The 13,867-nt window shown below is 40.0% G+C and overlaps 1 protein-coding gene across 1 annotated transcript in view; it reads right to left on the bottom strand.

Annotated features, from left to right (window-relative positions):
- Window positions 1-1,245, bottom strand: part of LOC123230511 (zinc finger protein 345-like) — a 78,063-nt gene extending 76,818 nt beyond the window's left edge. The window contains exons 1-3 of the mRNA XM_044656649.1: window positions 1,169-1,245; window positions 769-886; window positions 99-257 (exon numbers count right to left, since the gene is read on the bottom strand). Of these exons, the coding sequence (XP_044512584.1) occupies window positions 99-257; window positions 769-886; window positions 1,169-1,245 (354 nt within the window). The remainder of the gene's footprint in view (window positions 1-98; window positions 258-768; window positions 887-1,168) is intronic.
- Between the last annotated feature and the right edge of the window lie 12,622 nt (window positions 1,246-13,867).

Here is a 13,867-nt window from a genome sequence, read left to right as displayed (position 1 = left end):
AGTGATCCACCAGAAAAGAGATCCCACAGGCAGCTATCTCATTTCTAGCCTTGAACTTATCCAGGACTCCTCTGGGTACCCCAAGAATATCTAAGTACACTGAGGGATCCATTGAGCCTCGAGGGGCATTTCTTTTCATCCTTGTCTTGCCTTCCTCCTGGGTCTGATTCAGATACAACAGACCACACGTACCCGTCCAGCATACCAAGAGCTTCAGCACAAGTTCTCTGCAGGACCACCAGAGATCTGCCCTCGTTCTGCTCAGGTTAGAAAAGTCAGGCCCATTTGTAAAATCTGAACTATGTGAGCACCCCAGTTGTGGCGGGCCAGAGATGCCTCCCTCTTGGTGTGACATGCTGAGTGTTCCCTGGATCCTGGGCTCACTGAGAGCATCCTCTTGGGAAAGGGATGGCAGCATCTCACCATGCTTGGGGCAGCTCCCTGAAGAGTTTTTCCTTGCACTTGGATTCAGTCTCCAACTCATCTCACCCCATTGAAAATGGAGCAAAGTGCTCTCTGGGTCTCCCACTTGCACGCATGTAACACTTTGATTTTCCCAAGTCACCAGCAGTATACCTGACCCGTTACCACCTGCCATTAGTGTCCCCATATCCTGTTTCTATCTCAGTGACTCAGCTTCAACCCTCAGCAGTTAATACATCAGCTTCACCCAGAGACCTCCTGGAAAACCTGGAGGCTGAATATTCTCAGATGCTGTCATCTGGCTGCTCAGGCTTCTTCCTAGCACTGTGGTAATCAGAGATTTACCAAAATAGTTGTGTCCATAGCTTTGAATCCATACCAGCCAATCCCTTCTGAAAGCGTGTAACAGTTAGGAATGGGCTGGTAGATGGTAAAAGCACTCTTGCTTTTTTCTAAATGGCACCTATTAAAAATTCCAACAACCACAATTCTTTGTCCCATCCCCATCCTCAAAATGGGGATGAAAAGATAAGTCTCTGCATCACCCCTATTCTCAATAAGGAGTCTGTGGGTATGTCCCTCTCCTCTGTGGAGTCTATAGCATCTGTTCTACCCTCATTTTCAATAGGGAGTCAAAATCAAAAACAGAAAATAGTAGTGTGCTATTGGAAATCTTCTTTTTAAAACTTAAAAAAACTACATTACCCTCCAGGAGCCCACTGACTTCTTGTCATTACATGCTGACATAGACAGGGGATATATTCGGTGGATTTCTGGGACTATCGCGTTCCTTCCTATGGCAGCTTGTAGATATTCACCCATAACGCCTAGATTGCTGTATTTAGTGCCACATAATTGGGCAAAATAGTTTTTAATGATTGCCTTAATTTCCTCTTCATTAGAGGTGAGGTCTCCCTTTTCAACTTTAATACTCTTAATTTGGTTTTCTTCTTTCCTTTTTTCTTATTAGATTGACCAGTACTTTGTCTATTTTATTTTGTTTTTTCAAAGTACTAGCTTCTAATCTTATTTATTAATTCAATAGTTCTTTTACCTTCAATGTTATTAATTTCTCCTTTAATTTTTAGGATTTCTAATTTGGTTTTCATTTGGGGATTTTTTTTAAACCCTTGTACTTCGGTGTATTGTCTTATAGATGGAAGATTGGTAAGGGTGGGCAATGGGGGTCAAGTGACTTGCCCAGGGTCACACAGCTGGGAAGTGGCTGGGGGGCCGGGTTTGAACCTAGGACTCTCACTCCACTGAGCTACCCAGCTGCCCCTCATCATTTGGGGATTTTTAATTTGTTTGCTTTCTAGTTTTTTTAATTTGCATGCCCAATTCATTGACCTCTGCCCTCCCTAATTTGCATATATATGCACTCAAGGATATAAATTTTTCCGAGTACTGCTTTGGCTGTATCCCATAGATTTTGGAAAGAAGTCTCATCATTGTCATTCTATTCAATGAAATTATTTATTGTTTCTAAGATTTGTTCTTTAACCAATTTTGGAGAATCATATTATTTAATTTCCAATTAATTTTTGGTTTGCCTCTCTATGTACCCTGCTAATTATTATTTTTATTGCATTGTGATCTGAAAAGGTTGTACTCAGTATTTCTGCTTTTTTTGCATTTGTTTGCTATATTTTTATGCTCTAGTACATGGTCAATCTTTGTGAATGTACCATGTGCTGCTGAAAAGGTATATTCCTTTTTGTTCCTATTTATTTTTCTCCATATATCTATTAACTTGAATTTTTCTAAGATTTCATTCACATCTCTTAACTCTTTCTTATTTATTTTTTGGTTTGATTTATCTGGATCTGATAGAGGAAGCTTCTCCCACTAGTATAGTTTTATTATCTATTTTCTCCTTAAGCTCCCCCAATTTCTCCTTTAGAAATTTGCTTGCTATACCATTTGGTGCATACATATTGAGTACTGATATTTCCTCATTGTCTACATTGCCTTTTGTCAGGATGTAATTACCCTCTCTATCTCTTTTAACTAGATCTATTTTTATTTTGGCTTTGTGACTCCTGCCTTCTTTTTCTCAGTTGATGCCCAATAGATTTTGCTCCAGCCTTTTACCTTTATTCTGTGTGTATCTGCCTGCCTCATGTGTGTTTCTTGTAGACAACATATGCTAGGATTTTGGTGTCTAATCCACTCTTCTATTTGCTGCCATTTTATGGGTGAGTTCATCCCATTCACATTCAGAGTTATTATTACCAGCTGTGTGTTCCCCAACATTCAAAGAAAAACTAATCCCAATACTATACAAACTATTTGACATAATAAGCAAAGAAGGAATTCTACCAAATTGCTTTTATGACACAAATATGGTACTCATTCCAAAGCCAGGCAGACCAAAAACAGAGAAAGAAAATTACAGACCAATCTCCTTAATGAACATAGTTGCAAATATCTTGAATAAAATACTAGCAAAAAGACTCCAGCAAGTAATCATTATGATCAGGTGGGATTTATACCAGGAATGCAAGGATGGTTCAATGTCAGGAAAACCATCCACATAATTGACCATATCAACAAGCAAACCAACAAAAATCACATGATTATCTCAATAGATGCAGAAAAAGCCTTTAGCATAATACAAAACTCATTCCTATTGAAAACACCAGCAAGTATAGGAATAGAAGGGCCTTTCCTAAAAATAATAAACAGTATATATCTAAAACTATCAGCAAGCATCATCTGCAATGGGGATAGATTAAAAGCCTTCCCAATAAGATAAGGAGTGAAACAAGGATGCCCATTATCACCTCTATTATTTAACATGATTCTAGAAACTCTAGCAGTAGCAATTAGAGAAGAAAAAGAAATTGAAGGTATTAAAGTGGGTAACAAGGAGACCAAGCTATCATTCTTTGCAGATGATATGATGGTCTACTTAAAGAATCCTAGAGAATCAACTAAAAACCTAGTGGAAATAATCAACAACTTTAGCAAAGTTGCAGGATACAAAATAAACCCACATAAATCATCAGCATTTCTATGTATTTCCAACACATCTCAACAGCAAGAGTTAGAAAGAGAAATGCCATTTTAAATCACCCTACACAAAATAAAATACTTAGGAATCTATCTGCCAAGACAAACACAGAAATTATACAAACACAATTACAAAACACTTTCTACACAATTAAAACTAGATCTAAACAATTGGGAAAATATTAATTGCTCAAAGGTAGGAAGAGCTAGCATAATAAAAATGTCAATCCTACCCAAATTAATTTACTTATTTAGTGCCAAACCTATCAAACTATCAAGAAACTTTTTTACTGAATTAGAAAAAATTATAATAAAATTCATTTGGAAGAACAAAAGATCAAGAATATCAAGGGAAATAATGAAAAAAAGTGAAGGAAGGTGGTCTAGCAGTACCAGATCTTAAATTGTACTATAAAGCAGTAGTCATCAAAACAATATGGTACCGGCTAAGAGACTGAAGGGAATATCAGTGGAATAGACTTGGGGTAAGTGACCTGAGCAAGACAGTCTATGATAAACCCAAAGAGTCCAGCTTTTGGGACAAAAATCCACTATTTGACAAAAAACCCTGGGAAAATTGGAAAGCAGAATGGGTGAGATTAGGCATAGATCAACATCGCACACTCTACACCAAGATAACTCAGAATTGGTGAATGACTTGAATATAAAGAAGGAAACTATAAGTAAATTAGGGGAACATAGAATAGTATACCTGTCAGATCTTTTGGAAAGGAAAGATTTGAAGACAAATCAAGAGTTAGAAAAAAATTACAAAATGTAAAATAAATAATTTTGATTACATTAAATTAAAAAGTTTTTGTACAAACAAAACTAATACAACCAAAAGTAGAAGGGAAGCAACAAATTGGGAAAAAATCTAAAACCTCTGACAAAGGTCTAATTACTCAAATTTATAAGAAGCTAAATCAGTTGTACAAAAAAAAACAAGCCATTCCTCAATTGATAAATGGCCAAGGGACATGAATAGGCAATTTTCAGATAGAGAAGTCAAAACTAACAATAAGAATGTGAAAAAGTGCTCTAAATCTCTAATAATTAGAGAAATGCAAATCAAAACAACTCTGAGGTACCTCCTCACACCTAGGAGATTGGCTAAGATGACAGCAAAGGAAAGTAATAAATGTTGGAGGGAATGTGGCAAAATTGGGGCATTAATGAATTGCTGGTGGAGTTCTGAATTGATACAACCATTCAGAAAGGCAATTTGGAACTATGCCCAAAGGGCACTAAAAGACTGCCTGACCTTTCATCCAGCCATACCACTGCTGGGTTTATATCCCAAAGAGATAATAGAGGAAAAGACTTGTACAAAAATATTTATAGCTGCACTCTTTGTGGTGGCAAAAAATTGGAAAATGAGGGGGTGTCAGTCGATGAGGGAATGGCTGAACAAATTGTGGTATCTGCTGCTGATGGAATACTATTGTGCTCAAAGGAATAATGAACTGGAGGAATTCCATGTGAACTGGAATAATCTCCAGAAATTGATGTAGAATGAAAGGAGCAGAACCAGGAATACATTGTACACAGAGACTTATACACTGTGGTACAATCGAATGTAATGGACTTCTCTCCTAGCAGCAACTCAATGACCCAAGACAATTCTGAGGGACTTATGAGAAAGAACGCTATTCACATCCAGAGAAAGAACTGTGGGAGCAGAAACGCAGGAGAAAAACAACTGCTTGATCACATGGGTCGATGGGGATATGACTGGGGATGTAGACTCTAAACAATCACCCCAGTGCAAATATCAATAATATAGAAAGAAGTTTTGATTAATGACACATGTAAAATCCAGTGGAATTGTGCATCGGCTATGGGACGGTTGAGGGTAGGGGAAGTATAGAACATGAATCCTGTATTAATGAAAAAATGTTCTAAATAATTTTTTAAAAAATTTAAACAAAGAAAAAAACAAAGTATTTGGTGCAATGTAAAAAAAAAAAAAAAGAAGCATAGAGAAGGACTCGGATTTGCCCAATGGGTAGACTGAGGCACTTCTATCATTCTAGATTGCTGGACAAACCCCTATCTGTGTGGAGTGAAATTTGGGGCGGGGGAAGGGCTCATACCCCCAAAATCACTCTAATGAGCAAACAGGAGACTTGATGCTGGCAGTGTTCATGTGGCTTTATTCAGAGGCGGTGGGGGTGTGTGCATAGAGTGAGGAAAAGTGTCTGGGACTAGACAGCATCCTCACAAGGGGGACAAAGGAGAGGGAAACAAAGAGAGAGGGAGTTCTGGGGGAGAGAGAGACAGAGACAGAGAGGGAAACAGAGAGACAGAGACAGAGAAAGAAGAGAGATAGAAAGACAGACAGACAGAGAAAGAGAAAGAGAATCTCCATAGGCTGAGAGACCTCAGAATTGGACCCAGATGCCCAGATTTACTCAGATTTTATAGGGATCTAACACAATGTTATCTCCACTTCCCCATCATCTGAATCTCATTCTACCCTCCTCCTTCTATTCCCCTTAATCTTTCCCAAAACTTCTGAGTGTCTTCTAATGTTTCCAAGCATTTGGAAATATTCCTTAAGTTTATAATTTTTAGCTAAGTCAGGTTTTTAGGCCTGTCTAAGGATTTATCAATTTGCAACAAGTCAGGCTGAAGCACTCTTCGAAGCATTTTTTGCGTTATAGCATTGCTTAGGACATTTAGTCAGGTTTATAATGTGTAAGTTTTGAGGCTTCTCTCACAGGAATTAGGTCACCCCAAAACTTCTTCCCACAGGAATAGAAAAGGGGGGCTTTTAGCCATATTTGAGAAGAATGTAAAAGGCCAACACTAATACAGATTTAAAGCTATTTGGGGAGGGGGTTTCTTCTACTCTTCAAAAGGAGAGATTGCTATCTGAGTGGAGGGCACCAAACTTCACTATTTTTCTCTAGGAAGCTGCCAATCTAGGATTACTACCAATCAAGGTATATTGGGGAATAAATCACAATTTCATCCCACACACTCCCACTGTGGAATCCAGATAATATGAGCTGGAGCCGGGGAGGGGGTCCAGAGAGGATCTGGGGGGACACAAAGCTGATTCCTCTGGGTCTCCTAGTACCCTGGGCCATCTGAGGAGGGTCTCTTTCAGCACCGTCCCCAGCCCAGGTGGCCCAAAGACCCTTCAGAGGCCTGTGGGGGGCCCAGGAACTCTCCTTCTGCCCTTTGTGAGGCCACAGAAGGCAGCAGCAGCCCCTGAGCCCAGGCTCTGAGCCTGGATGGACAGAGGACAGTTTGGGGGTGTCTCTGTGTCTGTCTGCAGGGATGCTGGGCTCAGGCTGCTCAGGCCCGGCTGCCTCTTCCTGACCCCTTTGGGGATTTCTGGGCAGAGAGGCTGGGCTGCTTTGCCTTCTCCTCCTGCAGCCCATTGGACAGAGGAGGAAACAGAGGCAAGCAGGCTAAAGTGACTTGTCCAGGGTCCTGCAGGGGGAGAACTCGGGCCTCCCTAACTCCAGGCCCTAAGCTCTAGCAGGCACTGAATATGTTAAAGTTGGCAAAGTATTAAAAATAAAGGCTTTAATTCGCTCTTCCCAGCATCTCATGGAGATAGCAGCTATAAGGAAGACATTTTACAGATGAGGTACTGAGGCAGACAGAGGTGATATGACTTCTGCTAAAAACAGGGAGAGAGGAGAGCACAAAAGGCAGCAGCAGCTTTATAATACTAGATAATAGAAAAGGGCTGTGCCCTCCTCAGCCCGACAGGCTCTGCTGGATTGAGCCTGCCAAGCTGCCTCTTTTAACAGTTGCCCAAGCCAAGTAGCCAAGAAGTTCGCACTGTGTTGACAACTCCTCTGGCCTCTTGACTTGGGGCTGGGTTTGTTCTTGGTACCGGCTGGTATTAATGCTAGATGGATAACACTGAAATTCTGACTGCATGAAATGAGGTTCCCCTTCCTAATAGCTTTGGATGGTTACTAATTAGGAAAGGAACTCCAATCTTTGGTTGAACTTAGTAACAAGGTTTATTTCTCACATAACAAGAGGTCAGAAACAAGGAATGGGGTAAGAGGTTTAGGGATGCTCAGTCTAAGCTAATATAAAGTAGATGATCAGAAATTGTAGATGCTGCTAGATCATTGATAGGCTGGAGCTTCTTCACCCTCTCACTAACCCTGGCTTGACCTGGCCAGAGCCAAAACAAAGGATAGGGAAGGCTATTGATGTTCTTCTTAGATGATTGTAATATTGTTCTCTCTCAGCTCTATTGACAGCAGGTATGACAGCTCTCTGGGTCTCTCAGGCAAGGAAGCTAGACTGCAGGTGCAAAAGGCCTACCCACCCTCTTGAACCTCCCTCCACCCAAGGATGTTCCAGAATGAGCTGAGCTGAGCTGTGCATGATGGGTATTTATAGAGTTGGTTCCAACTGTCTTTTGGCCTTGGCTCACGCCACTTGGGTGCATTCCAAGGTCTTCAGCTGATGATCCTGTCACTCAAGATGATTTCCATTTTTTCCCAGAAATTCCTTATGACACTTCCCCAGGGTCATGCTGAAAGTAAGTGACTGAGGTCAGATTGGAATTCATATCACCCTGACTCCAAATCCAGTGTTCTTCTCAATGTACAGCCCAGCTGCCTTTAAAAGCATGGAGCTCTTCCAAGTAGTGAGAAGAGGGTGATGGGGGTGAGCTTCAGGAAATCTCCTGGAGCTGAGTCAGTAGGCCTAGCAGTAAATGATTTCCATGAGGGACAAGTGTGATGGAAGAAATAAAAAATCTCCCCAACCAACCTCATCAAAGAGTAGACTTTGTCATCATTGAATTTTATCCTTTCCTGAACGCTTGTTCTCAGACAAACCTCCCCTCCCCAATAAGGCTGGCATCAAGATAACTGCTGGAAAACAAAAGGGGAAACTTTGTACAAAAAAAAAAACCTACTCCAATCTTTTTGCATCAAACTATGATTCAGAAAATGTCTGATGAACCACTGTAAACCTAGTTTCAAATGCATTATTAGTAAAAGAATTTCTCCCATTACTCCTTCCGTGGATGAAAAAGAGATGAAGCTGTATTCCTGAATGAAGAAGGTATTCATGCTTAATAATCCCCTGAAAAAGTGTGAACCTTTAGCTTTCTGCTGAAAGGGAAAGGTCCATTGTATTGGCTGGTTGACACACTGAGATGATATAAAAGAGTTTGACAATTATTGCAAGGTATTAATTGCTCATGGAAAGGCTGAGTTAATAAAAAAGACAATTCTACCTAAATTAATTTACTTATTTAGTGCTATATGAATAAAGCTACTCAAAAATTATTTCATTGAGCTAGAAAAAATAAATATTATGGGAATTAATGAAAAAATTTGAGGACCGTGACTTAACTGTACTGGCCCTCCGATTGTCTTATAAAACAGCAACCAAAAAAACAATCTACTATTGGCCAAGAAATAGAGGAGTGGATTGATAGAATAAATTTGACACTGAAGACATAAGAATAAGACCGCACTAACCTAGAGTGTTATAAACCCTGAACCTAAGCTTTTGGAAAAAGAACCCATAATTTGGCAAAAATTGCTGGGGAAGCTGGAAGTCATCATGGCAGAAAGTTGGCATCTACCAGTACCTTACACTGTATACCAAAGTTAAGTAAAAATGGACATGATTTAGAAATAATGGGTGAGAGCATAAACAAATGAGAGGAGCATAGGATAGCGTATCTGTCAGATCAATGGATGGGGAAAAATTTATATCCAAAGAAGACATAGAGAATACTATGCGATGTAAAATAGATAACTGACTCCATTAAATTAAAACAGTTGTTTTTTTTTTTCACAAACAAAACTAATGCAACCACAATTAGGAGGGAAACCATTGAGAAAAAATTTATATCAAGTGTTTCTGACAAAGGCCTCATTCTCTAATAATAGAGAAATGAGCCAATTTTATAACAATACAAAGCATTCTTCACTTGACAAGTGATCAAATGATATGTGGAAGCAATTTTCAGCTGAAGAAATTGAAACTATCTTTAGTCATATGGAAAAATATTACAAATCACTATTAATTAGAAAATGCAAATCTAAATGATTCTGAGGTTCCACCTCACACTTATCCGACTGGCTAATATGACAGAAAAGGAAAATGATAACTGTTGCAGAGGACGAGGAAATTTATGACAATAATACATTGCTCGTAGAGCTGTGAACTGATACCACCATTCTGGAGAGCAATTTGGAACTTTGCCCTAAGAGCTATCCAAATGTGCTTAGCCTTGGACCCAGCAATACCAACTACTAGGTATCATTCCCAGAGAAATCAAAGATCAGGGAAAAGACACATTTGTAGAAAAAATATTTCTAGTAAATCTTTTCATGGGAACAAAGCAATGGAAACAGAAGGCAATCCATCAGTTGGGGAATGGCTGAACAAGTTATGATGTGTGGTTGCAATGGAATACTGTGCCTAAGAAATGAGAAACATGATGATCACAGAAAAACCTGGAAAGCCTGATATGAAGAGATGGAAAGGGAAGTGAGCAGAACCAAGAAAAGTTTATACACAGGAAGAGGATTAATGTATGAGGATCAACTTTTCATCGCTTACCTATCATCAGCAATGCCACGAGCCAGGACCATTACATGGGACTCATAATGAAAAAGGTCATCCTCTGATATGAAATGAGCAGACAAAGTCTGACTGCAGACGGAAGGAGGCCATTCTTCACTTTCTTTATCCACCAATTTTTCTCCATTGTAAGAAATGTTTGTCATTTCCACAACATGATGACCATGGAAATATGCAGTATATAAAAACACATATCCAACCTTTATCTTATTTCCTTCTGTCTTGGGGAAAGGGGAAGGCTAGTTTGGAGGAGGAAAACCCGGATCCCAAAACATGAGAACAGGATCATTTTTCTTATTTTTAAAAATGAATTTATATTTAGAATATTTTTCCATGGTTACCTAATTCATGATCTTTCCCACTCCTCATCCTCCTCCCCTCCCAGAGCTGACAAGCAGTTCCACTGAGTGACAGATGTGTCATTGAAAAACAGGGTTATTGAAAAACTATACTAATATTTACATATCTGGAGAAAAATAAAAAACTAAAAAAAAAAAGCACAAAGGTCTTTCTCAATGTCTGGTGATTTATAGAACTGATCTCAGCTGTCATAGCTTTTATGACTGCAACAGAATTGCATTTTTGGCTGAACTTAGACTCTTTTTCTTATTTTAGTGGACCTTAGCAAATTGAATCTACATTTGGAGATCCATGTACATGTATTTGTTCACTGATTGACTCATTGAATTGATTCTTTTCTCCTAATGTCACAACATGAGATTTTAGAATGTAGTGAGACAGAACCAGGAAAAATGTTCAGAGCCTGAGATAGAATCCTCCTGTTCCTCACTAACAATGGAGTCTGTGGGCAGATAAGAGAAGTAGTGCTGGAGTTGGATTGAAAGAACCCAGGTGTGAAATCTGCCCCAGACACCTCCCAACTGTGTGATCTTTGGTAAATCACATAATCTCTTTGAGCTTCTTCCTTACTGCCCTCTAAAGATGAGACAATTATAACAGGGTTTTTGAGAGACTCAAATGAAAGAGTACATATAGAATGCTTTATACACTCTAGAAATACTAGCTATTAATATGTCCTTTGGGGCCTGTTTCTTCATTTGGAAAATGAAGGACTTGGAATATCTGGCCATTAAGATTGCTTCTAGCTCTTGACCTTACTTAGATCATTGGTTTCTTCTGATATCCACAACTAAAGTTAAATTAAGTGGGATATCCAGAAGGGGATATGATAGCCTCAAAGGTTAATCTATTGTGAAAAGGTTTATCTATTTTTATTTTAATATTTAATATTTTTTAGAAAAGTTAACATTGTTACGATTCATGCTCTTACTTTCCCCTTCATACCCCCCCCCCCATAGCCGACGCACATTTCCCCTGGTTTTAACATGTGTCCTTGATCAAGACCTATTTCCAAATTGTTGTTAGTTGCATTGGTGTGGTAGTTTTGAGTCTACATCCCCAATCATGTCCGCCTCAGCCCATGTGTTCAAGCACTTGTTTTTCTTCTATGTTTCCTCTCCTGCAGTTCTTCCTCTGAATGTGGGTAGCATCTTTACCATAAGTCCCTCAGAAGGTTTATCTATTTTTAGCAGGATAAACAGACTTTTACAGGGCAGGATAGGGTAAATCTAATATGATATTAGTGGGGATTACACTTTCCAAAAAATAAATTCAAATTCACAAAAATAATCATCAGGAATATATGAGAGGGCATGCCAAGAGATCCTAGGAGAAAATAATTTTATTGGATTCCAATGAAAAGACAGAACAAGGATGTTTTTCAAAGTTATATTAGCAGAAGCTTAATGACTAGGCAGCCTCAGTTTTCACATCTATAAAATGATGGAGAGAAGCAAATGGCAAATCAATCTATTATTTTTCTCAAAAAGAAAAAAATTCAAATGAGGTCTCAAAGAGTCAGACAGGAGTGAAATGACTGGACAATTAGAATCAGAGAGGTGAAGATCTTGTGTTATTCTTTGCTGGTCAGCTCAAATCTAGGATATTGTTTTCCTATCAGGGTACCAAAAAGGACACTAGAATATAGAGGTGAATGAGATCTTGAAGATCATTACTCTACTCCCATAATTTTAGAGAAGAGGGAATTGAAACCCTGAGGACCAAATGAATTGAGTTCCCAGGGACAGTTAGTTAAAAAGCTGTATTTCCCCTATCTCTCTTGACCTCTTGGTAGCCCTTGACCCTTTTGTTCACCATCTTCCCTCTTGCTTTCTGTGACATTGCCCTCTCCTGGTTTTATTCCTACTTGTAAGAACAGTCCTTTGCCGTCTCTTTTACCGCATGTTCAGCCATGTCCTAACAGCCAACCAGGGTTCTGTCCTGGGCCTTTTTGCCTTCTCCCTCCATCCAGTGATTGGGGAAGATAGGGACACTAGGGAGCACTGCAGAGTCTCAGGGAGCCAAGGGTATGTGTAGGATTTCCCCATGGGTACTTGTCTGCTCAGGTTTGATTAATTTAAGAGAAGATATTTTGCCCTTTAGCTAAAACCCATTGGGGGAGGGAGGACGGAAGGAGGAAGAGAGACAAAAACAGAGACAAGAGACAGAAAAGAGACAGAAAAGAGAAAGACGAGAGAAATATTAGAAACAGAAGACAAGAGAGGGAGAGACAAAAAGAAGACAAAGATAAAGACAAGAGAAAAAGAGATAAAGACCAGAGAGATTAAAAGGGGGGAAGGGAATGTGGAAGAGGGAGAGAGAGAGAGAGAGAGAGAGAGAGAGAGAGAGAGAGAGAGAGAGAGATCTTAATAACTAGAAATTCTGAATACAAGTTTTAGAATGCACCAAGGGAATTAGCTCCCCTTCTATTTGGAATGGAAACAGGGTGTTATGAAGGCAGTTAAGAGGCTCAGGGGTTTGAGTCAAGCTTACAGGTGGGAGGTCCTGGATTCAAATATACCCTCAGACACTTTCTAGCTGGGTCATCCTGGGTAAGGTACTGAAATCCCACTCTCTAATCCTCATTCTTCTCCCTTGAAATCACTACACAGAATTAATTCTAAAATGGAAGGTAAGGGTGTTGAGAACAAAACAAACACAAATAAACCAAGATGCTAGGCGAAATGACTTCAGTTCGTCAACTTTTTATAACAAAAATGTGATCATTCATGGTTTTGGAAAATATTTTGGGACCTGTTCACCATGGAAAGGACCATGTTCCTCTCCCTTTCCATCAACAGAGCATAAGGCAATTCTGTAACATCTGCCCAACTTGGGTTATATGTGCTAAATATATGTTTAAACTTTTTAATCACCACCAGATGCCTCACCAAAAGCAGGAGTTTTCTCACTGAATCTCTCAACATCTTGTAGAGAAAAAGGTGTTTGATATCTAATATTGACTAATCCCTTCACCTATCATAAGTCATCCCAGAGGAGGAAGAGGACTGTATTAGATTTGTCTGGGGTCCCTGGAGCTTGGCTCATTGTTTGGGTGGAGATGGAGCACAAGGGAGGAGAGGTACTGAGAGAGCTAAAGGGGAAGGAGTGGGATGGGCAGGGGAGGAAGAGAGAGGGAGAGGAGGAAAAGCTGGGCAAGGGGAGGGTAGGGGAGGCTGAGCCATGGGGAGGGAAAAGCTGGGCAAGACAAGAGAGAAGATGGGCAGGGCAAGGCAGAGGTTGGGCACAAGAGCAAGTGTGGGTAGGGCACAAGTTTGCCAGTGAGGGGGGACAGAGAAATGGTATCAAAAATGGGCTGGGGGGCAGCTGGGTAGCTCAGTGGAGTGAGAGTCAGGCCTAGAGACAGGAGGTCCTAGGTTCAAACCCGGCCTCAGCCACTTCCCAGCTGTGTGACCCTGGGCAAGTCACTTGACCCGCATTGCCCACTCTTACCAATCTTCCACCTATGAGACAATACACC

This window comes from Gracilinanus agilis, chromosome 1 (genome assembly GCF_016433145.1).
Source record: "Gracilinanus agilis isolate LMUSP501 chromosome 1, AgileGrace, whole genome shotgun sequence".
Classification (NCBI taxonomy): Eukaryota; Metazoa; Chordata; class Mammalia; order Didelphimorphia; family Didelphidae; genus Gracilinanus; species Gracilinanus agilis.
This window is presented reverse-complemented; position numbering and strand designations above follow the sequence as displayed.